Source organism: Camelus ferus, chromosome 10, assembly GCF_009834535.1.
Source record: "Camelus ferus isolate YT-003-E chromosome 10, BCGSAC_Cfer_1.0, whole genome shotgun sequence".
NCBI classification, from domain to species: Eukaryota; Metazoa; Chordata; class Mammalia; order Artiodactyla; family Camelidae; genus Camelus; species Camelus ferus.
The window spans coordinates 66,687,321-66,709,661 of record NC_045705.1 but is presented as its reverse complement, the minus strand read 5'-3'; the positions used below and the strand labels follow the sequence as shown (position 1 = coordinate 66,709,661).

General features: G+C 42.3%; 1 protein-coding gene across 6 annotated transcripts; it reads left to right on the top strand.

Moving 5' to 3' along the window:
- The first annotated feature begins 909 nt into the window (after positions 1–909).
- Positions 910–10,903, top strand: LOC102504388 (RNA-binding protein 4B). Of its 6 annotated transcripts, none has more exons than XR_004323442.1 (4): positions 910–1,064; positions 1,730–2,153; positions 7,120–9,609; positions 10,219–10,903. XR_004323442.1 is itself a non-coding variant. In XM_032489924.1 (4 exons), the coding sequence occupies exons 2-3, from the start codon at positions 1,742–1,744 to the stop codon at positions 7,785–7,787; spliced, it is 1,080 nt and encodes a 359-aa protein (XP_032345815.1). In that variant the 5' UTR covers positions 910–1,064; positions 1,730–1,741; the 3' UTR covers positions 7,788–7,796; positions 9,391–10,903. The 6 variants fall into 6 exon arrangements, 5 of the variants coding, with proteins under 5 accessions (XP_032345815.1, XP_032345816.1, XP_032345813.1 ...); XM_032489924.1 differs by having other exon boundaries at positions 7,120–7,796; positions 9,391–10,903; XM_032489925.1 differs by lacking the exon at positions 10,219–10,903 and adding an exon at positions 5,819–5,921 and having other exon boundaries at positions 7,120–7,300.
- Positions 10,904–22,341: the final 11,438 nt, after the last annotated feature.

Below are 22,341 nucleotides of genomic sequence, written 5' to 3'. Positions count from 1 at the left end.
AGTCCATTAATCTCCATAAATGTCTTTTCTTTGTTCAAAGGTGGCCGTGAGTAATCCACCTTTATAGTTTCCTTTTTGCCACCAGGAGGTGCCCTCGGACCACAGCTGAATTTTGAAAGCTAGAAAGTGACTGGGGGACTCAGTTGCCCAGTCCTCGAGCAGCTTGATGTGGACGTGGAGACTCTACCCTACCCGCCCCCCGCCCCCCACAAGAAACCTCTCTGGGCCTCTGCACCAAGTATTCCTTTGGTGTGCTCATCACGGACTAGGCACTGTGAAGGACACACAATTAGTGCTTAATTCTCTGGCTAAAGAGAGATAACTAACCTTCGTATACACAGGACAAACAAAACACAGCTGATTAAATGTAGCCTGCAGAAAATGTCTCTTAGAGCTATCCCAGCTCTGCCATCTTTGGCTCTCAAGTTGCCTCACCAATGAATAACACTGTTTGCAATTAAATTTTTAAAAATTATGTTTAAAAGCTCTTACCAAAAAAAGACTAGGTTTGCTTAAAATGTTGCGCGCCTGTATTCCCAAAATGTCCCAAGCAGCCAGCGGCTGACCAGGCCACTAAGAAAACCCCCTTTTAGGGGACCCAGTGAGATAACCCTTTGTCATCAGCTGCCGCCCACCCCTAGCCGGCCCAATAGCACGATCCATTGTGATGGTTGGTGACTCTCCCGGGATTCTGATTTCATCAAGGTAGTGGTTGCGTCCAGAGCCCTTCTGACGTATGAACGCCGGCCCCCACCTTCCAAGGTGGTGATTGGCTAGCCCAGGCAGGGGGCGGGCTGACCTCCGCTCCGCAGTGCCGTCACCAGCTGGCCCCGCCCCTGTATCGGGGCGGCTGGGAGCCGAGCCCTGGGCATCTATTTGTATGCGGCCGCGGGATTGGTCGCCTGGCTCCCGCGAGGGGAAGGGGAGGAGGGCAGCGCGCACCCGCGCGTGCGTGAGCTGGCGCGCGAGAAAGGGCCCGGTCGCGCCGAGGCTCGAGCGGCCGTCGCCATTTTGTAGGGTTCTCTCTGACGCGGGAGCTGCCGCTGCCGCCGCCGCCACCGGAGGTGCGAGGGGGTCTTGTGGGTGTGTGGGGAACCTGGGAGCGGGTCGGGCCGGGCCCCTGGCGGACGGGGATGGCCCGAGGTTTGGGTTTCTCCTCTTGCTGCGGGAGGTCCGGGGAATACAACGGGAGGAGGCGGGGCCGGGTCTCTGGAGGGGGCGGGGCAGGGGTCGGGTCGAGTCTTTGTTGGGGCGAACGAACTGAAGTTGGGCTGCTGGGGGAAGGGGTCTCGGTTTGGGGCCAAGGAGGCCTTTTATTCTTAGAGCATCTTGAGAAGTGATGGCGCACGGAGAAGAGGTTCAGAGATTTCCCTCCAAAACCTTGTTACCAGGAACAGTCAGATATATATGCCTCTTGCCCGCTGCTTGGGCTCTTCTTCTACTAGCCCCCTAAAAAGAGTATTTTAAGCTAACCTTGTTACTTAAAATGCACCTTATTTCACGGAGATAATGGACTAGGCAGTGCATGCTGACACCCGACCTGTTTGCGTGTCACACACAGCTCCACTACTAAAGAGCAAACCTTTTCTCCTGCTACTGAAAAAATAATGAACGCGTGTGTGAGGATCTTAAAGGTGCCAAGAACTTTGGGGGCTTGATCCGAAATGCAGTGCACTGAAATCCTCCCCTCCACCCCTAACTTTTGGAAATCTCGTTTCTTCTCTCCTAGGCTCTTGTCAGGATGGTGAAGCTGTTCATCGGAAACCTGCCCCGGGAGGCCACAGAGCAGGAGATCCGCTCACTCTTCGAGCAGTATGGGAAGGTGCTGGAATGTGACATCATTAAGAACTACGGCTTTGTGCACATAGAGGACAAGACGGCGGCCGAGGATGCCATACGCAACCTGCACCACTACAAGCTGCACGGGGTGAACATCAACGTGGAAGCCAGCAAGAATAAGAGCAAAGCTTCAACCAAGTTGCACGTAGGCAACATCAGTCCTACTTGTACCAACCAAGAGCTTCGGGCCAAGTTTGAGGAGTACGGTCCAGTCATCGAGTGTGACATAGTGAAAGATTATGCCTTCGTACACATGGAGCGGGCAGAGGACGCAGTGGAGGCCATCAGGGGCCTTGACAACACAGAGTTTCAAGGTGAACTGCTCTGGGGCCTGGGTGGCAGAACTGAATGGGGTGTAGCTCTAGACAGAGGGAAGAACACAGGACCCTTCCATTCTGTTTTCTATTTTAGCTGGAAATAATGGAAAGATTGTATGTGTCCCACTCTTAAGCACAGCCTACTCTTGGGGAGGCAGACACACCTTTTCAGATTTGCCAAGATGTTCCTCAACAACTTTAGTGGGTTACTTTATCCTGCAGGCTTCATTCATTTGAGTGCTATTGGACGTTTAATCTGTTGGGCAAATGAGCACCTCATGGGAGAAGGGAGGATAAAGGTCTTTGGCTTCTTTTGTTATGGTGAGGAAGTGTTGTATTTGAGAGTTTAAATGATTAGGATTTATATTCTTTACTGCCTTGGATGATGGGTTGTGGTGGGAAAGAACAAAGACGCCTAGAGTAATCTCTATTTTATAAATCTGGTTAGGGAATTTGGATTTGGGGGAGTATCTTAAGCACTCAGATTTATTCAGTCTGAACTATACAAGCAGAGCCAAAAACCATGCCATAGACTATTCTACTCTACCTACTATTATTTAACCCTAAAAGAAAAAAAGGAAAGTTCTAAAAATATTAGGTTGAATAGAAATGATGGTCCTGCTTCTGAGGAGATTCCGGTACGGACTTTCATATCGTATTATTTATGTCATTAATAAAGGTACATATGTTGTCATTAATATCACAAGAGGTTGTCTGAAGGATGTCTAGAACTGTGCTAATATGGCAGCCACGAGCCATGTGTGACTATTAAATTGAAATTAAATAAATTTTAAAATTTAGTTTCATAGTTGTGCTGCACACATTGTAAGCAATCAGGTCATACAAGGCTAGTGGCTACTGTATTAGCACAGATGTAGAACGTTTCCATCATCACAGAAAGTTCTGTTGTACAGTGCTGTTCTGTAAGTTTTTTGTTGGCGGTATCATCTTGGATCACGTTTGTTTACAGCTACTTTTCAGGTTCATAAATTAAGACTATTTTTCGCTGAGGGCCATTAAAAGGGTTGTTAAGAATTACTTAAGGGTCCTCTACTAAATCTAGAAAACAGTGAGAAAAGAAATGGAGAAGAAAAGTTGGCCAGAAGTTTTGCAAATAGTGGAGATTGCAAATGGTGTGTCAAGTATCTCTGGCCTTTAGCTGCTCTTTAAAGCACAGGGCAGAAGTTGTAGATACTTGCTACCCGTAACTTGTCGTATGACTTCAGACAAGTGTTTTAACCTCTCTGTGCTTCATTTTCCCCACTTATAAAATAGAGTTAATGATTCCTGCCGTACCTCCCTCACAGGATGATAGTGAGGCTAGAATAAGGTAATAGATGTGGAAGTGTTTTGACAGTAAAAGCACTGTGTGATGAAAGGTGAGTGGTGTTTGCAATAATGAGCATGTTCCTATTATGGTTAGAAACTTATTTTAAAATGTGATAGTATTCCTTATTTATATTTGTTTTTCTTTTATTATTTTGGAAAGCTGTTGCACTTCAGACAACTTTAAAAATATTCTTAGTTATTTCCATTTGGTGGGGGAGGGGCTCATGAATGGACAGTGTTGGATATAGGGTTTCTCTCTTGACAGGTAACAAGCAAAATGTAGAAAGAATGCAGTTAAAGCCAGGCACATACTGCAGAGATATTCTAGTATAATACTGCATGTTCTTACCTTTTTAATATACAATTAAAAGAATGGGGCAAAAGTATGTATATGGAAGTCAGTTAATTGAGGGGAATTGGCTTGGAAAGAATGTGTGTTTTAATACAGTGGGCTTAATTATTTGTTTGGGGGGGGATTTGAGGTAATTAGGTTTATTTATTTTATTATTTTTTTAATGGAGGTACTGGGGGTTTAACCCAGGGCTTCATGCATGCTAGGCATGCGCTTTACCACTTGAGCTATACCCTCCCTGCTTACTTTAGGAAATGGGTATCTGAGTAACACAATAATCCGTGAGATTCTTTTAAAATATTATTGAAGAAAGAAAGAATCCTTTATTTGATCTTCATTTTCTTAGCCTGGGTCTGGAGAAAGCACTCAACAATGAGGTATATATACAGGCATTTTTATAACCAGCTCTGTTTTTTTTCCAGGTGACAAGAGAAAGATTAACATTGAGTAATAAGTTGCAGTTTTACACAAAATACACTCTAGGCACCAGTTTGTCACATTTTTCCATAAAGCCTTTTCAGTCATCTCCTAATGAAGGGAGCCTCTTAAGAGTGCCACTTTGGGCATCTTTTGAACCTTCATATGTTAATGGCTGCCATTTAGGCTTCTGCACTGTATGACTTCTAAGAGGAAGCAGCAGAATCTGAGTTCACCTGGGTCTTTTAAGATCTGTTTCCTCTCCACAAGCAGCATTGAACTGAACCGCTACTGAGTTAGCAGTTTGCATTGGAAGACCCTAAAGAAGCTGTTCCCAAGTAACCATTCAGGCAGGTGAATTGGGAATGATACCTAAGAGGTCAGAGGTTTTGTTTTTCCCCAATATGTAAACAAGCATTAAACTGGAGTACAGATGTGCATCAGCTACATCCCTAATCTTCTCTAGATCGTGGCACTCAATAGGAGCTCAGCAATGAGGATCCCTAGTTGCCCACCTTTTAGCATTTTAATACTCTTTTCTGTTCCAGTTTTCAAAAGAAAACACTTTTATTGGGCTGGTTTTCTGGGAAATGGTAACACATTTTAGTAACTTTTGGAGATGTCAGAACATCTTTAAGCTTTTGGCATCTACAGATGTAGTAGAGTGGTAGGATTTAATCTCTCAGTTTTCTTTGCCCTGGTTCTGTAAGTTAATAGAGAAGCACAGTAGTTTTCAATTATTAAAAGAACTTTAGGTATTTAAATTAAAAGTCTTGTCACAACCTTCGGAAAGATTATGTGGGGCAAAAAAACAAACAGACCTGTTATTTCTGTTGCAGATTTTCAGTTCGAGGTAAAAATTTTTTCTACCTAAATCCTTTTCACAGCTACCAGAGAAGTGTATAAACTTAAGAGTTCCACTCTAAATAAACCAGGGGTGAAGATTGGATGTAGTAATAGAAGCATCGAGGGAAAAAAAAATCACTGAGTTCTGTTTCTCAAAAAAATGGACCCATAATCTATAAAAGAGCAAGTAAAATTGGAATATTTTCCTTAAAAAATGTACTTCTGGGTCTCTTGATTGGCTGCTTTTTAGAGTGGCATGGTTATAGTGACTTCAGAATAAGAGCACAGTTTGTGTCCACCACACAGATTAGTATCACCATGCATGTCTGAGAGACAAGTAACTTATAATCCTCCAGTCTGAATTACAGGGAACTCCACATTTGGTATATAAATTGGGGCAAAAATCTGTTTCTGTTCTAAGCACAGTTAGCATTTAGTCTATAATAACTTCTAAGAATGGGTGTATCTAAATCTCTGAAAACAATGGAATGGCTAAATGCTGCTTTATTGCCATTTGTTATCTGTTGACTGTATCCGTGGTTTTGGTGGATGCTGCCTCTCTGCAGCTGGAAGTCAAAACCTGAGCACCTTTGTTTCTGCTGAAGAGAAAGTTTTAAGGCAGCAGCTACTAGAAACTGGGGTGGTAGGAATGTTAGACATTGGGCAGAACTGAGTGTGACTAAAGTGATGTTACTGCACTAACCCGCTCCCCTCTCAGGGTCAGTGCATGGCGCTGTTCTGGCTGCCGTCCTGAATCGGGCTGTTTCCAACAGGATGGTGGAGCACGAGGCCTCCTATCGCATAGCTGCATCCAGAACAAGGTCTGTTACAGAGAGATCAACTTGCTGATCGCGGAGGGGGGATTTGTTCGGAGCAGCCCTTAAGAGTGATGCGAAGCTCTTGTTCTCTACATCTGTACTGGCTGCCTTTTGGCTACAATTTGAAGAGCATTGACTTGATCTCCAAAGTCTTAGGCAGTTTGGTGCTAAATACTGCCAAGAATATGCCTTTTCTCAAACTGCTTTTTAAAGACCTTGGATGCTTTCATTAGTAAGGGTCCCTGGGCTTGATGGTACACAAGCCCAGGGCATAGATTGTTTCTTCTCTTAGCTGTTCCTAGTGCTGGTCATTTCCTAGAAGTATGGATGTGGCTTGTTTGTATGGGTGCCCAGAGGCCTTTAGGTAAAAGCTGTATTTTTCTAACAAGTGATAATCCCCTATAAAGAATTATAAACTACATGGCAGGATGAAATACTGATCATTCCGTTGCATGGAAACACCATCCCTGAGAAACCAGTACTGTTTCGAGACCTAATTCTTGCTGTTCAGAGACCTTGGTCAAGTAGTTTTCTTTTCCACAGTAGGCATGGATTCACCCTTGCTGAAAAAAGTGGGCATGGGTGGGGTTGAAATCTGGAGGGTCATATAACTAACTCCTAGAGGTACTAGAGATGAAGCAGATGGTGAGCCAAGTATGATTTGTATACCCATCACAGCCTTCTGGTGATACCTGCAAAAATGGCTGGAGGACGCAAGATGGACAGAATATTGCTGTGGTTTTTAAGCTACAGTAAATGCTCAGGCCTTATGGGGCCCTGAATAAATCAATGAAAGGTTGGTAAAATGCTTTCCTCTGGCGTAACAGGTTTTGTTGGATGTTTGATTTGGGGAAATCATAAGGTTTTGAAATCGTTACAAATAATGATATTCTTTATAGTGAAAAGTGGAAATTTTCTCAGTTTCTGTGTTGGGGAGAATAAAGTTGTAGAGACAGGAGGAGGAGGGAATCCATCAGTCTACTGGTGCAAGTAGAAAGTATTGACTGGTTTCTGAGGGCTCAAATTTTCTAGCTCTCACCTGTATTAAAACTTTAACTTCTTTTGGAGGGGATTGCTGAAATAGGGTCGCAGGAGTGTGTGTACGTATGTGTGTCTTTTGCCAACTAGTTCGCTTTCATTTTGGGGAGGATAAAGAATGTCAGTGAGTTATAATAAATCTTCTTACATCTTTTTCCTCAAGGCAAACGAATGCACGTGCAGTTGTCCACCAGCCGGCTTAGGACTGCGCCCGGGATGGGAGACCAGAGTGGCTGCTATCGGTGTGGGAAAGAGGGGCACTGGTCCAAAGAGTGCCCAGTAGATCGTACGGGTCGTGTGGCAGACTTTACCGAGCAATATAATGAACAGTATGGAGCGGTGCGCACACCTTACACCATGGGCTACGGGGAATCCATGTATTACAACGACGCATATGGAGCACTCGACTACTATAAGCGTTACCGAGTCCGTTCTTACGAGGCAGTGGCAGCAGCAGCAGCAGCTTCTGCGTACAACTATGCAGAGCAGACCATGTCCCATCTGCCTCAAGTCCAGGGCACAGCTGTGACCAGTCACCTCAACTCCACTTCTGTTGATCCCTACGACAGACACCTGTTGCCGAATTCAGGCGCTGCTGCCACCTCAGCTGCTATGGCTGCTGCCGCTGCCACCACTTCCTCCTATTATGGAAGGGACAGGAGCCCCCTGCGTCGTGCTGCAGCTGTGCTCCCCACAGTTGGAGAGGGATACGGTTATGGGCCAGAGAGTGAGCTGTCTCAGGCTTCAGCAGCTGCACGGAATTCTCTGTATGACATGGCCCGGTATGAGCGGGAGCAGTATGTGGACCGAGCGCGGTACTCAGCCTTTTAAAAACTGGAGGTGAGAGTGGGGTGGGTGTGGTAAAGAGAGTCCATTTAGTTCCCCTGAAATGAGACCCATGCTGCATAGAGGAGGCTAAAGCCACCTGTTTGCTGTCAGGACAGGATCCGAAAGGTATAAATTGCATGTTAGCCTTAAATATTTTTCTAATTTAGGCCAGAGGTTCATTCAGCCTGTCGAGGTTTTAGTATATGACTCCAACCAGCTTGTTCTTCTGAGAGAACAACAACAAACTCAGAATACTGTTCTTTAATCATGTGTAAGCAGATCTGGTTTACAGAAACATAGGTAAGAGAACTAACATTAGTTGAGTGCCCTCATTGTACATTATATCCATTTAATCTATATAGCGAGCCTTTAAGATATTTTGTTTTTTACAGAGAAGGGAACTAAGGCTTGGAGTGGTTAAGTACTTTGCCTGAAGTCATCTGGTAACTGAGAGGTAGAGCCAGAATTCAAACTCTGGGCTGGATGACTCCAAAACCACTTTCTCTTTTCATTACAGAAGTCACTGTGGTGTAAACTGAAGAGTACAGGTTCAGGAATTAGTAACGAATGTCACAGTGAGAAGTTTAACTATAACTGTAGACTTCCAATTTGCTAATAAAGCTACCACTTAGGTCATGAGCTTTTACCAGAGGAAACTCTTTTAATGTATCTATAAGCCAAATAAAATCCTCTAAATTTTAGGTGTTTAGTTCTGAGATACTTGTTTGAAAGCAGAATGTTTTGATGCCACTGTCCCATCGAGTCCCTATTGGTTATCCAGAGTATCCTGTTCTACATGGGCACTTAAGCTGTATTTCTGCATGGCTTATAATGCTGTCACTTAGAGCCCAACACTTCCCACTTCTTCAGCAATCTTTTTGAGAGGAATATTTAAGGAGCTAGATAAAACATAATTTTCTGATGTGTATAAAATCTCATTGGTGGTAACCCTAGACACTTAATTTCTCCTACTTTGGAAAATGTATAGCAAAGATGTTGGAATGGCAAGAATAATTACAAGTATGTAGAGATAATAAATCTCTTTATCTGAGTAGAAATTGCATCCTGACAACTTTCTGTCCTCATTTCCTTGTACCTTGAAATTGAGCATCACTTGAACTGGAAGCCTGGTAGCAAAGTTACCACTGAGTTTCCAAAGTTCCTAACATACCCCTTTGGTATATGTGTGAAAGAAAACAGCGACAGAAATTTGCCCTTTCATGTAGTGAGAAGCAAATAATGGTATGAACCTGTGAGAAATTACATCCTGAGCAACCATGACAACACTGGGATCTCCGAGACCACTGTGTAGCTGTGTGTTCTTGTGCACAAAGTAGATAATCTTAGAACTGGTGTAGTTTGCCGTTAATTTTTACTTTTAATGCTGCTGAATCTGCCATGAAGTAGGATATACCTCTAAAGGAAGTATTTTCTATCAGATAACTTATACATCCTTCAAATATGTTCCAAAGTTAAACGTTAAGTTAGTATATTGTGACCTTTAAAGGGTATTGCTAAGGTGTTTTCAAGTTAATTTTGACTGCAAGCAGTGGTTGTTCTACTAACCTCTTTTTAGTGATGACTTTTAAAGAAACTTACCTTCCAGGTGTGAACCTCAAATGGACTGAATAACCCTGAGTTGGTTGCAGTCCCAGGAGCCAGTTAATGAGGCTGCCAGGACGAAATACTCCAGAACTGTTGGGGATCCAAATTCGGGTCTCACCCTAACAGAACTGATTCAAGAACGTCACAACTTTTGAAGTCGATTGGCACAGATCAAGACCAAGATTTGGCCCTTTGTCTATAATAAGTAGAGGAACTTGGTGTGAGTTAACTCCCCCACCCCCCACCCCCAGCCATTGGTGTCTGGAGTTCCCATCATCAATGGAAGAATTAGAGATTTTAAGATTTCTTCTTTTGATTTGGTAAGGGAGATTTGGTTATTTATGGGAACTACTAGAATTATGGCTCTAAATCTGTGACAGTATAATATGCAGGTATGTTGGAGGATGAATGAACCACTCCTTGATACCCTTTGTGATTGTCACTTCTGAAAACTTGTTTACTATGAAAGACTGAAATGAAACTAATTTAGAATAGTGCAATTGGCCATATTTGAGACCTTGGCATCTTTTGATTTTTCTGGACCCCAAAACTAAATTACTGGTTTTTGTTAATATCTGTATGCCCTTTGTTGCACCGACAGTAGCCTTATATCACGGAGGTAGTCTTGCCTAAAAGATGGGTAAGAAAATGAGAAAGATTTATCACCAACACAACAGTCTTCCAGATAGATTGCTGCTTGTTTTGTATGTAGCTTTAAATAGATTCCCATGTATAGCCGTAGTAGACTTCTAGGTGATTATATGGGATATAACTTTTGATCCAGTCTGACTTGGTTTTGTTCTGTTCTTTTTTTCCCCCTGGAATACAGGACGGGACCAGGGCCCTTGTACTCGGAGCCAAGCTGCTCTCCAGGCATTGTGTAAGCCTCTTGTGTTGTGCTCTCTTTCAGGTAGGATAATTGCGGACTGAACCCTCGGGCTGCGGTCATAAATGAGAACTTGCTCCGCGCGGTCCCCTTTGCCGGGATGTTTCCATTGCTTCATGTTTCAGTAAACAAAGGAGTTTGTGACCAACTATGTTTTCTTTCTTAATTTAATTCTAAGTTGACTTCTTTCTTCCTGATAAGTCTCTGTAGCCTTTCACTCTATTCCTTATATTCTCAGCCTCTGAGCAGCCCTAGGTAAGGATTATGCTGGCACCCCCATTTTCCCAAACAGTGGAACCCCTCTTATCTTGCTTTCCTTAGGGATTGAACCCTTCTCCCTGTCTACCTGCAACATCTCCTTTCCCTTTAAAATGACCATGTAGTGGCAAGCAACCTCTTACTCTTCTGTTAGCTCTGGACTCTAACATTGAAGCTAATCTTCTGAAATTGCTAGGACCATTGGGGTTTTGGTGGTGGTTTTTGTTTTGTTTTGTTTTCTTTTGTTTTTTTAATGTCTGACCTGTGATCGTGGTACAGCATTAGCTGAAATTTAGCTTTGTTTTGCTCCACTCCTCTCACTTTTTTTTTTTTAATATTTTGACAAATAAACATTTCTAACACTTCAGTATCTTTTTGTGTTTGTGTGATTATTATTTACCACCATTATCTTCTGGTTCTCTCTCAGTTGTGCTCAATCTACAAAATTTAAATGGATACCTAAAATTTAGATGTAGAAGGAGGAATTTAGTGAGGTAAGTAATATGGCCTCAGTAGTGAGTGGAGGTAAGTTAGCCAGCATCTTGAAACACTGATAAATATGCTACACATGGCTTTAAGCTTAAATATGTGGTTAAGCTCCTCCTCTGAATAACCAGAGCTGCTTTTTCCCATTTACAGGCCAGCAAACCCAGGTTAGTAGTGATAGAAGTAAGCCCCACAGACAGAATCCTGCATCAGGAAAGGGTTGAGTCAGAACAAGGACCTACCTATCATATTGGCTCAATTTGGTGTCACTGTGTATGTTCACTTAAATTCACCATTTAAACTAGGATTAAACTTTGGCTAAAATGAGTAAGATAGTTAAGATTAGAATGTGGGGAAACGTCAATATTTTGAGCAGAAAAGCAAGTAAAGGGGTATAGTCATGATTGGCAGTGACTATTCTGCAGTTAAATGTGTTCTCTAGAATTTTTTTTAAGATTTGTGGACATAATATTCCTTTTTTTAGTGGGGGTAGGTAATTAGGTTTATTTATTTAAATATTTTTTTAATGGAAGTACTGGGGACTGAACCCAGGACCTTGTGCATGCTAATAAGCATGTGCTCTTACCACCTGAGATATACCCTTCCCCAAGACACATTTTCTTATCATTGCTAAGATCCTCATAAAACAAATTTAACGATGGGCTCAATCCCACTTAAGCTTTATTGTATCCTACGTGAAAATGGTATCATGTAAATTCTGTGAATTTTTATCTAACAATTATGTAATATTTTCCCACATATTCTGTACTTATAAAAAATCTTGACATAGGTGAAGCAAAGCTTTTCCCCTGATTTTGGGGGGGTAGGAATATATAGAGGTTAACCTATCTATGCACACATTCCAACTATTGATGATGTATTGAAGGCCCATTAGCTTCAGTGTTCCCCAACAAGGCAGGATTGTCCATTTTACAAAAAAAAAATAAGGCAGAGATACTGAGGTTTCCATGTGGTTGATCTGTAAGGCACCAGGCAGAGCAAAGAAATAAATATGTACAGGTTTTCTTAGCCTCACCAAATCCCTGGTCCTGCTACGTTAACATAGCAATTTAACACATCTTGATTTCTATCTCATTGGTGGGACACCCAAGAAAAAAAACTGGATTCTGCAAAGCAGTTCTACATCAGCACTGTCCAGTAAAACTTTTGGCAGTGTTGGAAGTGTTCTCTGCTGTCCAATTTGTAGCCACTAGCCATATGTGACTGTTAAGCTTAATGTACTTGAAATGTAGCTAGTGAAGCTGAGAAACTTATTTTAATTATAATTAGTCATGTGGCTATTGAGGACTTGAAACATGGCTAATGAAGCTGAGAATCGTTTTATTTAGCCACAGGTAGCTAGTGGTTACTGTATTGGACAGCACAGTTTAAATGGTAAACTAAGTTTCTTGGGAAAAAAGCCTTGTAAAATCTTACATTTTTCCCTTAGAAAATCCTTTCACTCTCCCCAAAATGAGTAACACTGGGAAAGGGGTTAGTTTTCAGCCAATGTAAGAGGACTGCTGAATAGGAACAAATGTTTATTTCTAAATCTCAGTTTAGAAATTGGATGTTCTGGGTACAAAATTCCTTTTATTCACCAAGACCAAGTTTCTCATTGACCATTTTAGAGTGCCATGAATTCATTTATCAGTGATTTGACTTCCTACTGAGTGATGAAACAGACACTTCTTAACTTCCTAGTTGAGAAGCAAACTTGCTGTGATAAATACTACATAGGGACAAATACAGGGTGCTTTGAAAACATAGTGACTGACGTGGGGGGAAGGGAGGAGGGGAGCAGTTGCTACTCCAAGTTGAGGAAACAGCATATGTGAAGGCCCCTGATCAGGAAGAGTGTGGTACCCCTTAGGAATCAGAAACGGAGCTCTGTGGCAGGAGAAAATCTGTACAGTAGAAACCTGAAGAGGTAAGTTCCAGCACAGTTCATGAGGGCTCTGTAGGCTGTATTAAGAAATTTCATCTTTAAGACTAACTGGAAGCTGTTTAAGGGTGACAGGATCAGATTCATTTTTCTTAAAAGATCACTGACTAGACAGGAACAAAAGTGAACAGCTCTACACCCCACTGTTCATAGCATTATTTATAGTTGCCAAGGCATGGAAGCAACCTAAGTGTCCATCAACAGATGAATGGATAAAGATGTGTGTACGTACATATGTGTACACACACACACACACACACACACACACACACACACACACACACACACACACACAAATGGAATACTCCTCAGCCATAAAAAATGAAATCTTGCCATTAGAGCAACATGGACTTGGAAAGCATGCTAAGTGAAGTAAGTCTGACAGAAAAAGGCAAAATACTCTATGAATCTAAAAATACAACTAATGAATAAAACAAAAGCAGACTCAGGGAACTAGTGGTTACCAATGAGGAGAGGAAGTGGTGAGTGGCAATATAAGGAAATAGGGGAAAAAGAATTATAGGATTATACGAAATTGTGTATGAAACTTCTGAAAATTGTAAAGCACTGTAGTTTAACACGTTGATCGCCTACTGTGGATCGGGTAAGTAAAAAGAAAAAAGTGAATAGCATTATAAATGTGAGGTTTGCTAATCATGAAGCCAAGGGTTGATGTTTTGTTTAAAGGAAGAAAAAATATTTCAGGCAGGAAAAGAACCATGTACAAGGATATGTGATACAAGGGGGCAGGGTTTAAGTCCCTGAAGTTGACTGATGGAGCCATTACCAGGGATGTGTTGTGCCTCTCCCACTCTAATGTTGCTGAGCACCTGTTGCAGGCTAGGCCCTGCCTAAGGGCTTAACTCATGGCACCACTAAGTGCTGAGGGGCAAGGGAGATGAGAGAGATCTCAGAGATCTTAAGAGTTGGGAAAGTATGATCAAAATGGTAATTGCTATAAGAAATGTAAAAGCACTGTGGGAATTCAGAGGACAATTATTTATGCATTCCTACCAAATCTCTATAGCTTACTCTTTGTGCCTTAAAATTAAAACTCTTAAAGTATTTCTCTCCTTTGAAATGGAAATAAACTTATCAGTAGTCCACAAAGAGAGTGAAATGTTTGAGAGGGATGAAGAAGGCCAAGAGGATGTCCCTGGCCCATTTAGAGAAAAGGAAAATGAGAAATTAAACTCTAGGCCTTCCGTCTCCAAGAATTTCTTCCTGAGTAGTCAAGCTATCCAAGGTGGGGTCCTGGCACCACTCAAGCATGGCCCAGCCACAGCAGCAGCACTCTGTGAGATACTTCAAGTACAATGCAAAATAAACCCCATACCCAAACCAAAAATGGGCAGAAGACCTAAACAAGCAATTCTCCAATGAAGACATACGAATGACCGATAGGCACATGAAAAAATGCTCAATCTCACTAATTTTCAGAGAAATGCAAATCAAAACTACAATGAGGTAACACCTCACACCAGTCAGAACAGCCACCTTTCAAAAGTTCACAAATGATAAGTGCTGGAGAGTGTGTGGAGAAAAGGGAACCCTCCTACACTGCTGGTAGGAATGCAGTTTGGTGCAGCCATTGTGGAAAACAGTATGGAGATTCTTCAAAAGACTAAAAATAGACTTACCATATGACCCAGCAATCCCACTCCTGGGCACATATCCAGAAGGAACCCTAATTCAAAAAGACACCTGCACCCCAATGTTCATAGCAGCACTACTTACAATAGCCAAGACAACCTAAATGCCCATCGACAGATGACTGGATAAAGAAGTTGTGGTATATTTACACAATGGAATACTATGTAGCCATAAAATGTCAACAAAATGCCATTTGCAGCAACATGGATGTCCCTGGAGGATGTTATTCTAAGTGAAGCAAGCCAGAAAGAGAAAGAAAAATACCATATGATAGCACTCATATGGAATCTAAAAAAAAAAAAAAAGACAAATGAACTTAAATATAAAACAGAAACAGACTCACAGACATAGAATACAAACTTATGGTTGCCAGGGGGTAGGCAGGTGGGAAGGAATAGATTGGGAGTTCGAGATTTGTAGATACTGACAGGAATACACAGAATAGATACACAAGTTTATACTGTATCGCACAGGGAAATATATTCAAGATCTTGTAGTAGATCATGGTGAAAATGAATATATATATATATCATGTATGACTGAAAAATGGTGCTATACACCAGAAATTGACTATAACTCAATTAAAAAAGATCAAAAACAAACAAAACCCCATCCTGATTCAAATAGTGCTGCTGGGAGAAAAGCACCTAGAGCCCCCTCGGTTGTGTCTCAGAACTCCCTGGGTTCTGCAACACCTTCCCCCTAGGGTGGTGGGGGAGACACAGACCTACTGAATCACAGCTCCAGCTTGGTGAAAGCTTAAGACTACTGCAGCCCAAGCCCTGCTCTGCCTTTTAGGCCTCCAGCAGCCTCAGATCTACCCTTTCCTTTGATTTCTGGCCACATGGTAAAGTTAGTGTGTCCAGAAAGATAACAGGTGCTCAGGGCACTCAATGCACTGCACAGAGCTTGTTCAAAAGACAGAAAAAGGTTGGCTGGCTGCAAGGTAGCCCAGAAAAGGGAAGCAACTTACGTAAGATTGGCCTCATGGCTTGTCAGGATTTGGCTCACAAATCTGGTCCTCAGAGATGAAGTATCTCTTACCTTTGGATATTTGGGAGGAGGAAGGGAGAAATAAAAATTCATTGCTAGAAGAGCTGTCGGCTTTGCCAGAAGAAATCATCTCAAGGGTTTCTTAAGATCAGGGCTATGCTCTGCTGCCAAGAACTGAAGTGCAAGAAATGACGGTTCAGCCCCAGGAACCCACAAATAAAGAGGGAAAGGTCTGGTCAGATGATTCCAACCAGTAGTGCCTTAGGTCTGCAGGCCCTCTGAGGATCCAGGCCAAATTTAAATCACACAATGACCCACAGATCTGAGGACCCATCCATCACCTCTACAAAGTCCACAAGAGCCCTTTGGCTATCCTGGTAATTAAAGCAAGCCAGGTTAAATGATTTTCCCCCTTACTCACACACACAGTGTCGAGGAAAAAAGACCCCCTCCCCCCGACTCCTACTGCTTGTTCACCACAGCGGTAAGCTGAAGTAAGAAGCTACCAAACGGAGAGGAGCAGCTGGCAAAGGCACCCGTAAGTCCTAAGGGTAGGTCCTATGTACTTTACATGGAGCAGGTGTGGAGAGGGAGTAAAGCCTCTGCATTTGGCAAGGTGAGGCAGACTTCCAGTGATAGTGGCCCTGGCCCATCCCCGGCTCTGGTACCTCAGAGGCAGGATAGTGACTATGAGAATTAGGAAAACAAGAGATTAGGGAGAAGGCCTCACCATCCTAGGTTACCATTATATTCCCTCCATGTTGGAGCATGGCCAGCACACTTCAGTGGCTGTGTCATACCATGCCTCTCCACAGGACACAGCGAGGAATTTGGGCCAAGATCACCTAAGCTAGGCAAGCGTCCAACACTCAGGGACTATACCACTGCCACCACACGTTGCCCCACCCCACAACTTGGAACTGCACTGCAGTGAACAGGACAAAGTGAGCCAGGCTCAAAGCAGGGAGGTGCAGGGCTGGCTGGAGAAGACTCAGAGACCTGGACCCTGCAGGGAGTCAGAACCCCAGATGCGACTAGGAGTAGACCTCACACTGCACAGGCTCAAGACATTCACTAGACTAACAGCTGGAATTCAGGTCCTGGAGCTGGACTGCCAACTTATATCCAAGCCTTTTCTGTGGCCTTTGGCATGCAACTTAATCTGAGTCTGTTTCCTCATCATAATATGGGAATAACTGTAACATTCCTCTTAGAGTTGTTCAGAGCAAAGCGTTGAATTAGCTATTATTATCACAGACGAACTGTGATGTGTGCAAGCAAAAGACAGGGTCCCACCCAGCTTCAGCTCACTGACAAATGGAGGAGGCAGACCCTCAGATACACAAATCTATCAAGAGGACAAACTTTCAAGAGGATTACCTGTGAAGGAAGATAGAGGGAGAGCTGTTATCACTCCCTCTTTAGTCTTCAAGGATTCCAGCTCCCCTCCTTCTTTCTTGCCCAGTTGTGGGACTGGGACAGAAACCCGCTCAAGCTCTGCCCTTAGGGATCATCAAATCTCAAAGCTAAAGGGCCCTCCTAGGTTATCAGGTCCACCATCTCTGCCTTTTTTGACTACTGACTTATGGGATGGGGCACAACTCCAGCCCTAACAGGCCATCCAGAAATCCTCTGGTCCTACTCCAAGGCTTGGTCCTGTGCTGGCACTCAGTTTCTTGAATGACTGGTGACTGCTACGGCAATGAACGGATGGGAGCAAGAGCAGAGCGTAGTATGTTCCAAGAGGAGCACATCATCCAAGTGACAGCTTACGTACATACACATTTATTATTAAATGCCTGTTACATATCAGGCACTGTTGCCAGGTACTGGGTCAATTTTCTATCCCTCTAACTTATAATTTTGTTAGGAAAATATTCAATAAATGAGTAAACAAAGAAATTGGGATAAGAACCGTAAAATACACAAACTGGGCACAATGCTAGGGAAGAATGGCGGGGGGTGGGGGGCATCTCTTAGAGGTTGTCAAGGAGGACCTCCGATGCTTGCTCTTGAAGCCAAGAGCTGAAGGATAAGAAATTAGCCCTAAAGTGGTCAAGGGAAAGGTCCTTCCAAATAGAAAGATGGCCCTGAGGCAGGAAAGTTTTTGGTAAGCAGGATCTGAAAGGAGGGCCAGTGTCGTTAGAAAAAGGTGGGTGACAGGGAAAGGGCCTGAGATGACACTGGAGCGTGGGCCAGACATTTCAAAGCCTAAGGACTGGCATTTTAAATACAATGGGAAGTTGCTGAAAGGTTCTAAGATATGGAGTCATGATCTAATTTATATTTAACAATATCAACCCAGCTACTGAATGGAGATTAAATTGAAGGAAGACAAGAGAGGAAGAAAAGGAGGAAGAGAGGCCAGAATGCCACTGCAGTAGTCCTGCTGGAACAGGACTGTATGGTTTTGACTATGATTGTGGCAAAGCCATGGACAGAAGGGGCAACATTTGATATAAAATGTGCTAAAGAACAGATGAGGGGAAATAAGAAATAAGGGAAGAATCAAAGATGACTACTGGGAATCTGGCTGGAGCAGCCACATGGATGGTAACACCATTTAAGAAATAGGGAAGATTGGAGGAGAAATTTTGAAATGGGGAGACTCAGGAGTTCCCTAGCAAGACGTTACAAATTTGAGGCACTATATTAAGACAACCAGAACGAACTCTCAAGCAGGTCTTTGGAACCCTGAACTTTGAGCGCAGAGGGGAGATTTGACACAAGAGATATAAACTTGAGTCTTTAGCATCTAAACCAGCATTATCTAACAGAAACATAAAAGTGAGCTGCAAAAGCCACACATGTAATCTGAAAACTTCTAATAGCCACATTTTAAAAAGTAAAAAGAAAAAGAAAAAACAGGTGAAATTAACTCTTATTTTTAATAATATTTTATTTCACTTAATATATCCAAAATACTATCATTTCAACATGATTTAAAAATAAGTATTTTACATTCTTTTTCATACTAAGCTTTTGAAATCCCACAGGCACTATATACTCACAGAACCATATGTGGTGGTGGCTATCATATTGGAGAGCACAACTTTAGATGGTATACAAAGCCAAGGGATCAATGGAATCAACTAGAACAGGATTTCAATCTTGGAACTACACATATTTGGGGCTGGGTAATTCTTATGTTGGAGAGGGGCCTGTCCTGTGCACTGTAGGATGTTCAGGAGCATCCCTGGCCTCTACCGGCTAGATGCCAGTAGCATGCCCCCCTGCCCCCCCGCCAAACTAGGACAATTGAAAAGGACTTCAGGCATTGCCAAATGTCCTAGCAGAGGGTGGGGAGTGAAGAGGGGAAATCATCAGTGGCTGAGAACCACTGACCTAGAGAGTGGACAGAGAAGAGGGCCCAGAAGCAGTCTGGAACTCCAGCCTTAGCATCTGCCTTAGGTAGTATGCACGGGGAATTAACAGGAACTCTGTGGTTCAATTTTTCTGGGATTACAGGTTCTAGGGAATTGAAAGGAAGGGGTGGGGTGAAAACTAGAGGTTCAGTTTCTAGCATATGAAAAAACCCAACCAACGTCTTTAACAGCAACAGCAAGAGGTCCTCTCCCAGTGTCACTTTGTACATAACCAAGTTCTTCTCTTCTGACCCTTTCCTCTTGACAATCAGTAGCATTTACCAAGGACCAATGTCCTCAAAGAGAAACTCCATATAACTGGAGAGACTGGAGGTTATCCAAATTAGAGGAAACCACAGGGACAAATTCAGCATCAAGCTTCCACAGCCTTTTGGCCAGACATACAGCTTATTTGAACACACAGGAGAAAATTTGAGACTGGAGATATATATATATGGGAATCTTCACAATCTAGACGGTAAAGCCAAGGGAACTGGTGACTCCACCTAAATGAGGAGCCCTAGCCTCATTCTTAATTGCCCTGAAAACTTATCAGCTTCCTTTCCACCTTGAAAACCCAACTCAATTTTTAAAACAAACAGGACTTTAAGGAGTATCTAGAGGAATAGCTGGTACAAATGCTAGGGAAGGAAGAGGCCACTGAAAAAGATCTGTAAAAAGTCCAGTGTACAGTGTAGCTGAAGCCGAGTGAGCAAAGGAAGGTAGGACAAAATCAGAGTTAAGAGAAGGACGGGGTAGATCACATGCAGTTTTACAGACCTTTCCAAGGGCTCTTTTACTCTGAATGAAACGAAAAGCCCCTGGGGGGTGGGGGAGGGGGATAAATTAAGCTGACTTGTGACATTTGATTTCCATTTAAAAGGATTACTCTGGCTGCTAATTTAAATACACTGAGACAATGTAGAAGCACGGACATTAATTAGCAAAGAATATAGGAAATCCAAGTGCAAGATGATGGTGGCTCCAACTAGGGTACTAACAGGGAGATTGCGAGGAGAGCCAGTAAGATTTCCTAATGGATCAAGTGTGGGTGCAACCATTTTTGGCCAGAGTGCATCACATCTTAATACACCTCTGCTTAAAAACAATGTAAGACTATTCTATTCACAGTAAAAGCCAAAAAGACCCAAGATGATCATTTAACTATCTGACTTCTTCTCCTACCTACCCCACCCCACCAATCACTCCATTCTTGCCCCTGGCCTCCTTACTATTAGAACAGGCCAGTGATAATTCCACCTTGAGGCCCTTGCTCAAGTTGTTCTAACTTGGAATACTAGAGTAGAGGGTTGTCTGGTCAACTCCCACCTCGTCTGAATTTGCTTAATTTCTCTACAATCTGCCCACTTATGTTGCTCTGGCTCTCCCAATCCTTCCTCAACTCTACCCTTTTTAATACAAAAGTTCTTATCTCTTAACACATAATTTACCTATTTACTATATTCACTGTCTATCTTGGGCTGGAGTTGAAATTTCAGATGGTGGAGCCTCCATTAGCTTGGGTCATGGGGAAAACAAAGGAGAAACCACCAAACAACTGTAACGAGTGTGGCATGAACAAGAAATAAGCCTTGATATTTTAAGTTAAAAAAAAAGGTTACCGCATGATTTAGCAACATGAAATCACTAGCAACATCTCTGTAGAATGGTTGAGATAAAAGCCTGATTAAAGAGGGTTTCAGAAAAAAATGGAAAGCAATCTTTGGGAGCAGAAACCATATAAAACACTTCTGCTTACAAAAGAGAGTAAAGAAATAAAGTGGTGGCAACTGGCAGGGGAAACAGTCAAGAAATTTTTTAAATGAGAATAGAATATTTGTAATGCTAGTAAGATTAATCCAATAAAGAGGAAAAATGGATGACATGAGGGAAAGAACTGCAAGAGCAAGAAGATGGGCCCTTAATGTCTAAGTAGAGCAAGTGGCCCTGGATCAATGCAGTATTAATCAGAATGCTGGAAGGTGAGCAGGTGTGATGAGAATGCTAATTCCCTTCTGATTGCTTCAGTTTCTTCAGGAAGGTATGACGGTCATTCATTAGCTAAGTAAGCAAGAGGGTACAGGAAGTGAACGGGAGAGCAAATGAACCAAGGACCTACTGTCTTAACTGCTTGGCAGAATTAAGGGTCTACACAAGATTTAATGTTTATAATCATTTATTTAAAGTGAGAGCAGACACTGAGATTTTCTTTCCTCCAGTAAGCCTCAGCTTCACCAGTCAGACAAATGAATAAATTGGATTTAACCAGGGTTGTGGTTTTGCCAAGCAAGTATGATAAAGCTGGGGAACTGGGCAGCCTTGAAGCTTGCAAGAAAAATGGTGGTGTAGGCAAAGGAATGATTTAGCTATGGTTTTCAAATTGGAAAAGGTGGTGAGAACATTAGAGGGTGAGGGGCAATGAAAAGTGAAATCAACAGACAGAAAATTACAATGGGATCAAAAAAGTTGGAATATTAAAGAAAGCAATCTGGAAAGAAAGGATGCCTAAGTTGAGGGTAAGAAGTAAATTTCAAAAAAAAAAAAAATTGAGAGGCTGGCTTTCTGGAAGGATTATGTCCAAACCAAAAAAACCCCACAAAATACAAAACACAAATCACTTTTATCAATTGGTGCTTAGATGGGATGCACCACTGATGTGATTTACCCATCCCCCCTTGGTGAAGGGGGAAAACACTGCCAGCCAGATTTCTTATCTGCTATCTTAAGAGATATCCAACACTTAAACCTAAAGGAAATTTGTTTAAAGAAACTGTTTTACAAGTAATTATGACTGACTTTTGAGGATGCCCAGATAGTTTTTATTTCATTCTTTACTTTGGTAAAGTAAATTCAGTAAGGTTCTAACATAATTCTTAATCCAAAGTTATATTAACTACATAAGAAATTAATCTTTGATGAGAAACTGGACCAAACAGTAGGAATGTTGATCTATACATACCAAGCCATGTAAAATAAAGTCAGTCAAATAGTTTAGTGAAATCAGGGGGATCAAAAAACAAAAACAAACGAAAAAAACTGTTCTTGTTGCAACATGACAATGTACCAGGACACCAAGAGGGGAAAATAGAAACAAAAAATCCATGGCTTTGGACACAAAGTAAGGTTTCTGCTAGTAATAACCTGTAGCTTGACCTACAACCATTACAGAAAACCGAGTAAAGGTTCAGCAAGTCTTCTACTCAGTACAAAACGTGGGGGAAAAAATCTCCATGTAGGCCAATGTAATGGCCCATAATTTAGTAAGTCTTGCAGTCAGATATTCTAAGAGGATACTACCAATAGTCTTGAAGACTGATTCAAGGAAAAGGCCACGGGACTTAAGAAAACTCCTACCAGAGCGAAACA

Bases quoted from the DNA above. Each gene is read 5' to 3' on its own strand.
- LOC102504388 (XM_032489924.1), top strand. From the start codon at position 1,742: ATGGTGAAGCTGTTCATCGGAAACCTGCCCCGGGAGGCCACAGAGCAG. The intron at 2,154-7,119 runs GTGAACTGCTCT...TTTTTCCTCAAG, and splicing joins TGACAACACAGAGTTTCAAG to GCAAACGAATGCACGTGCAG.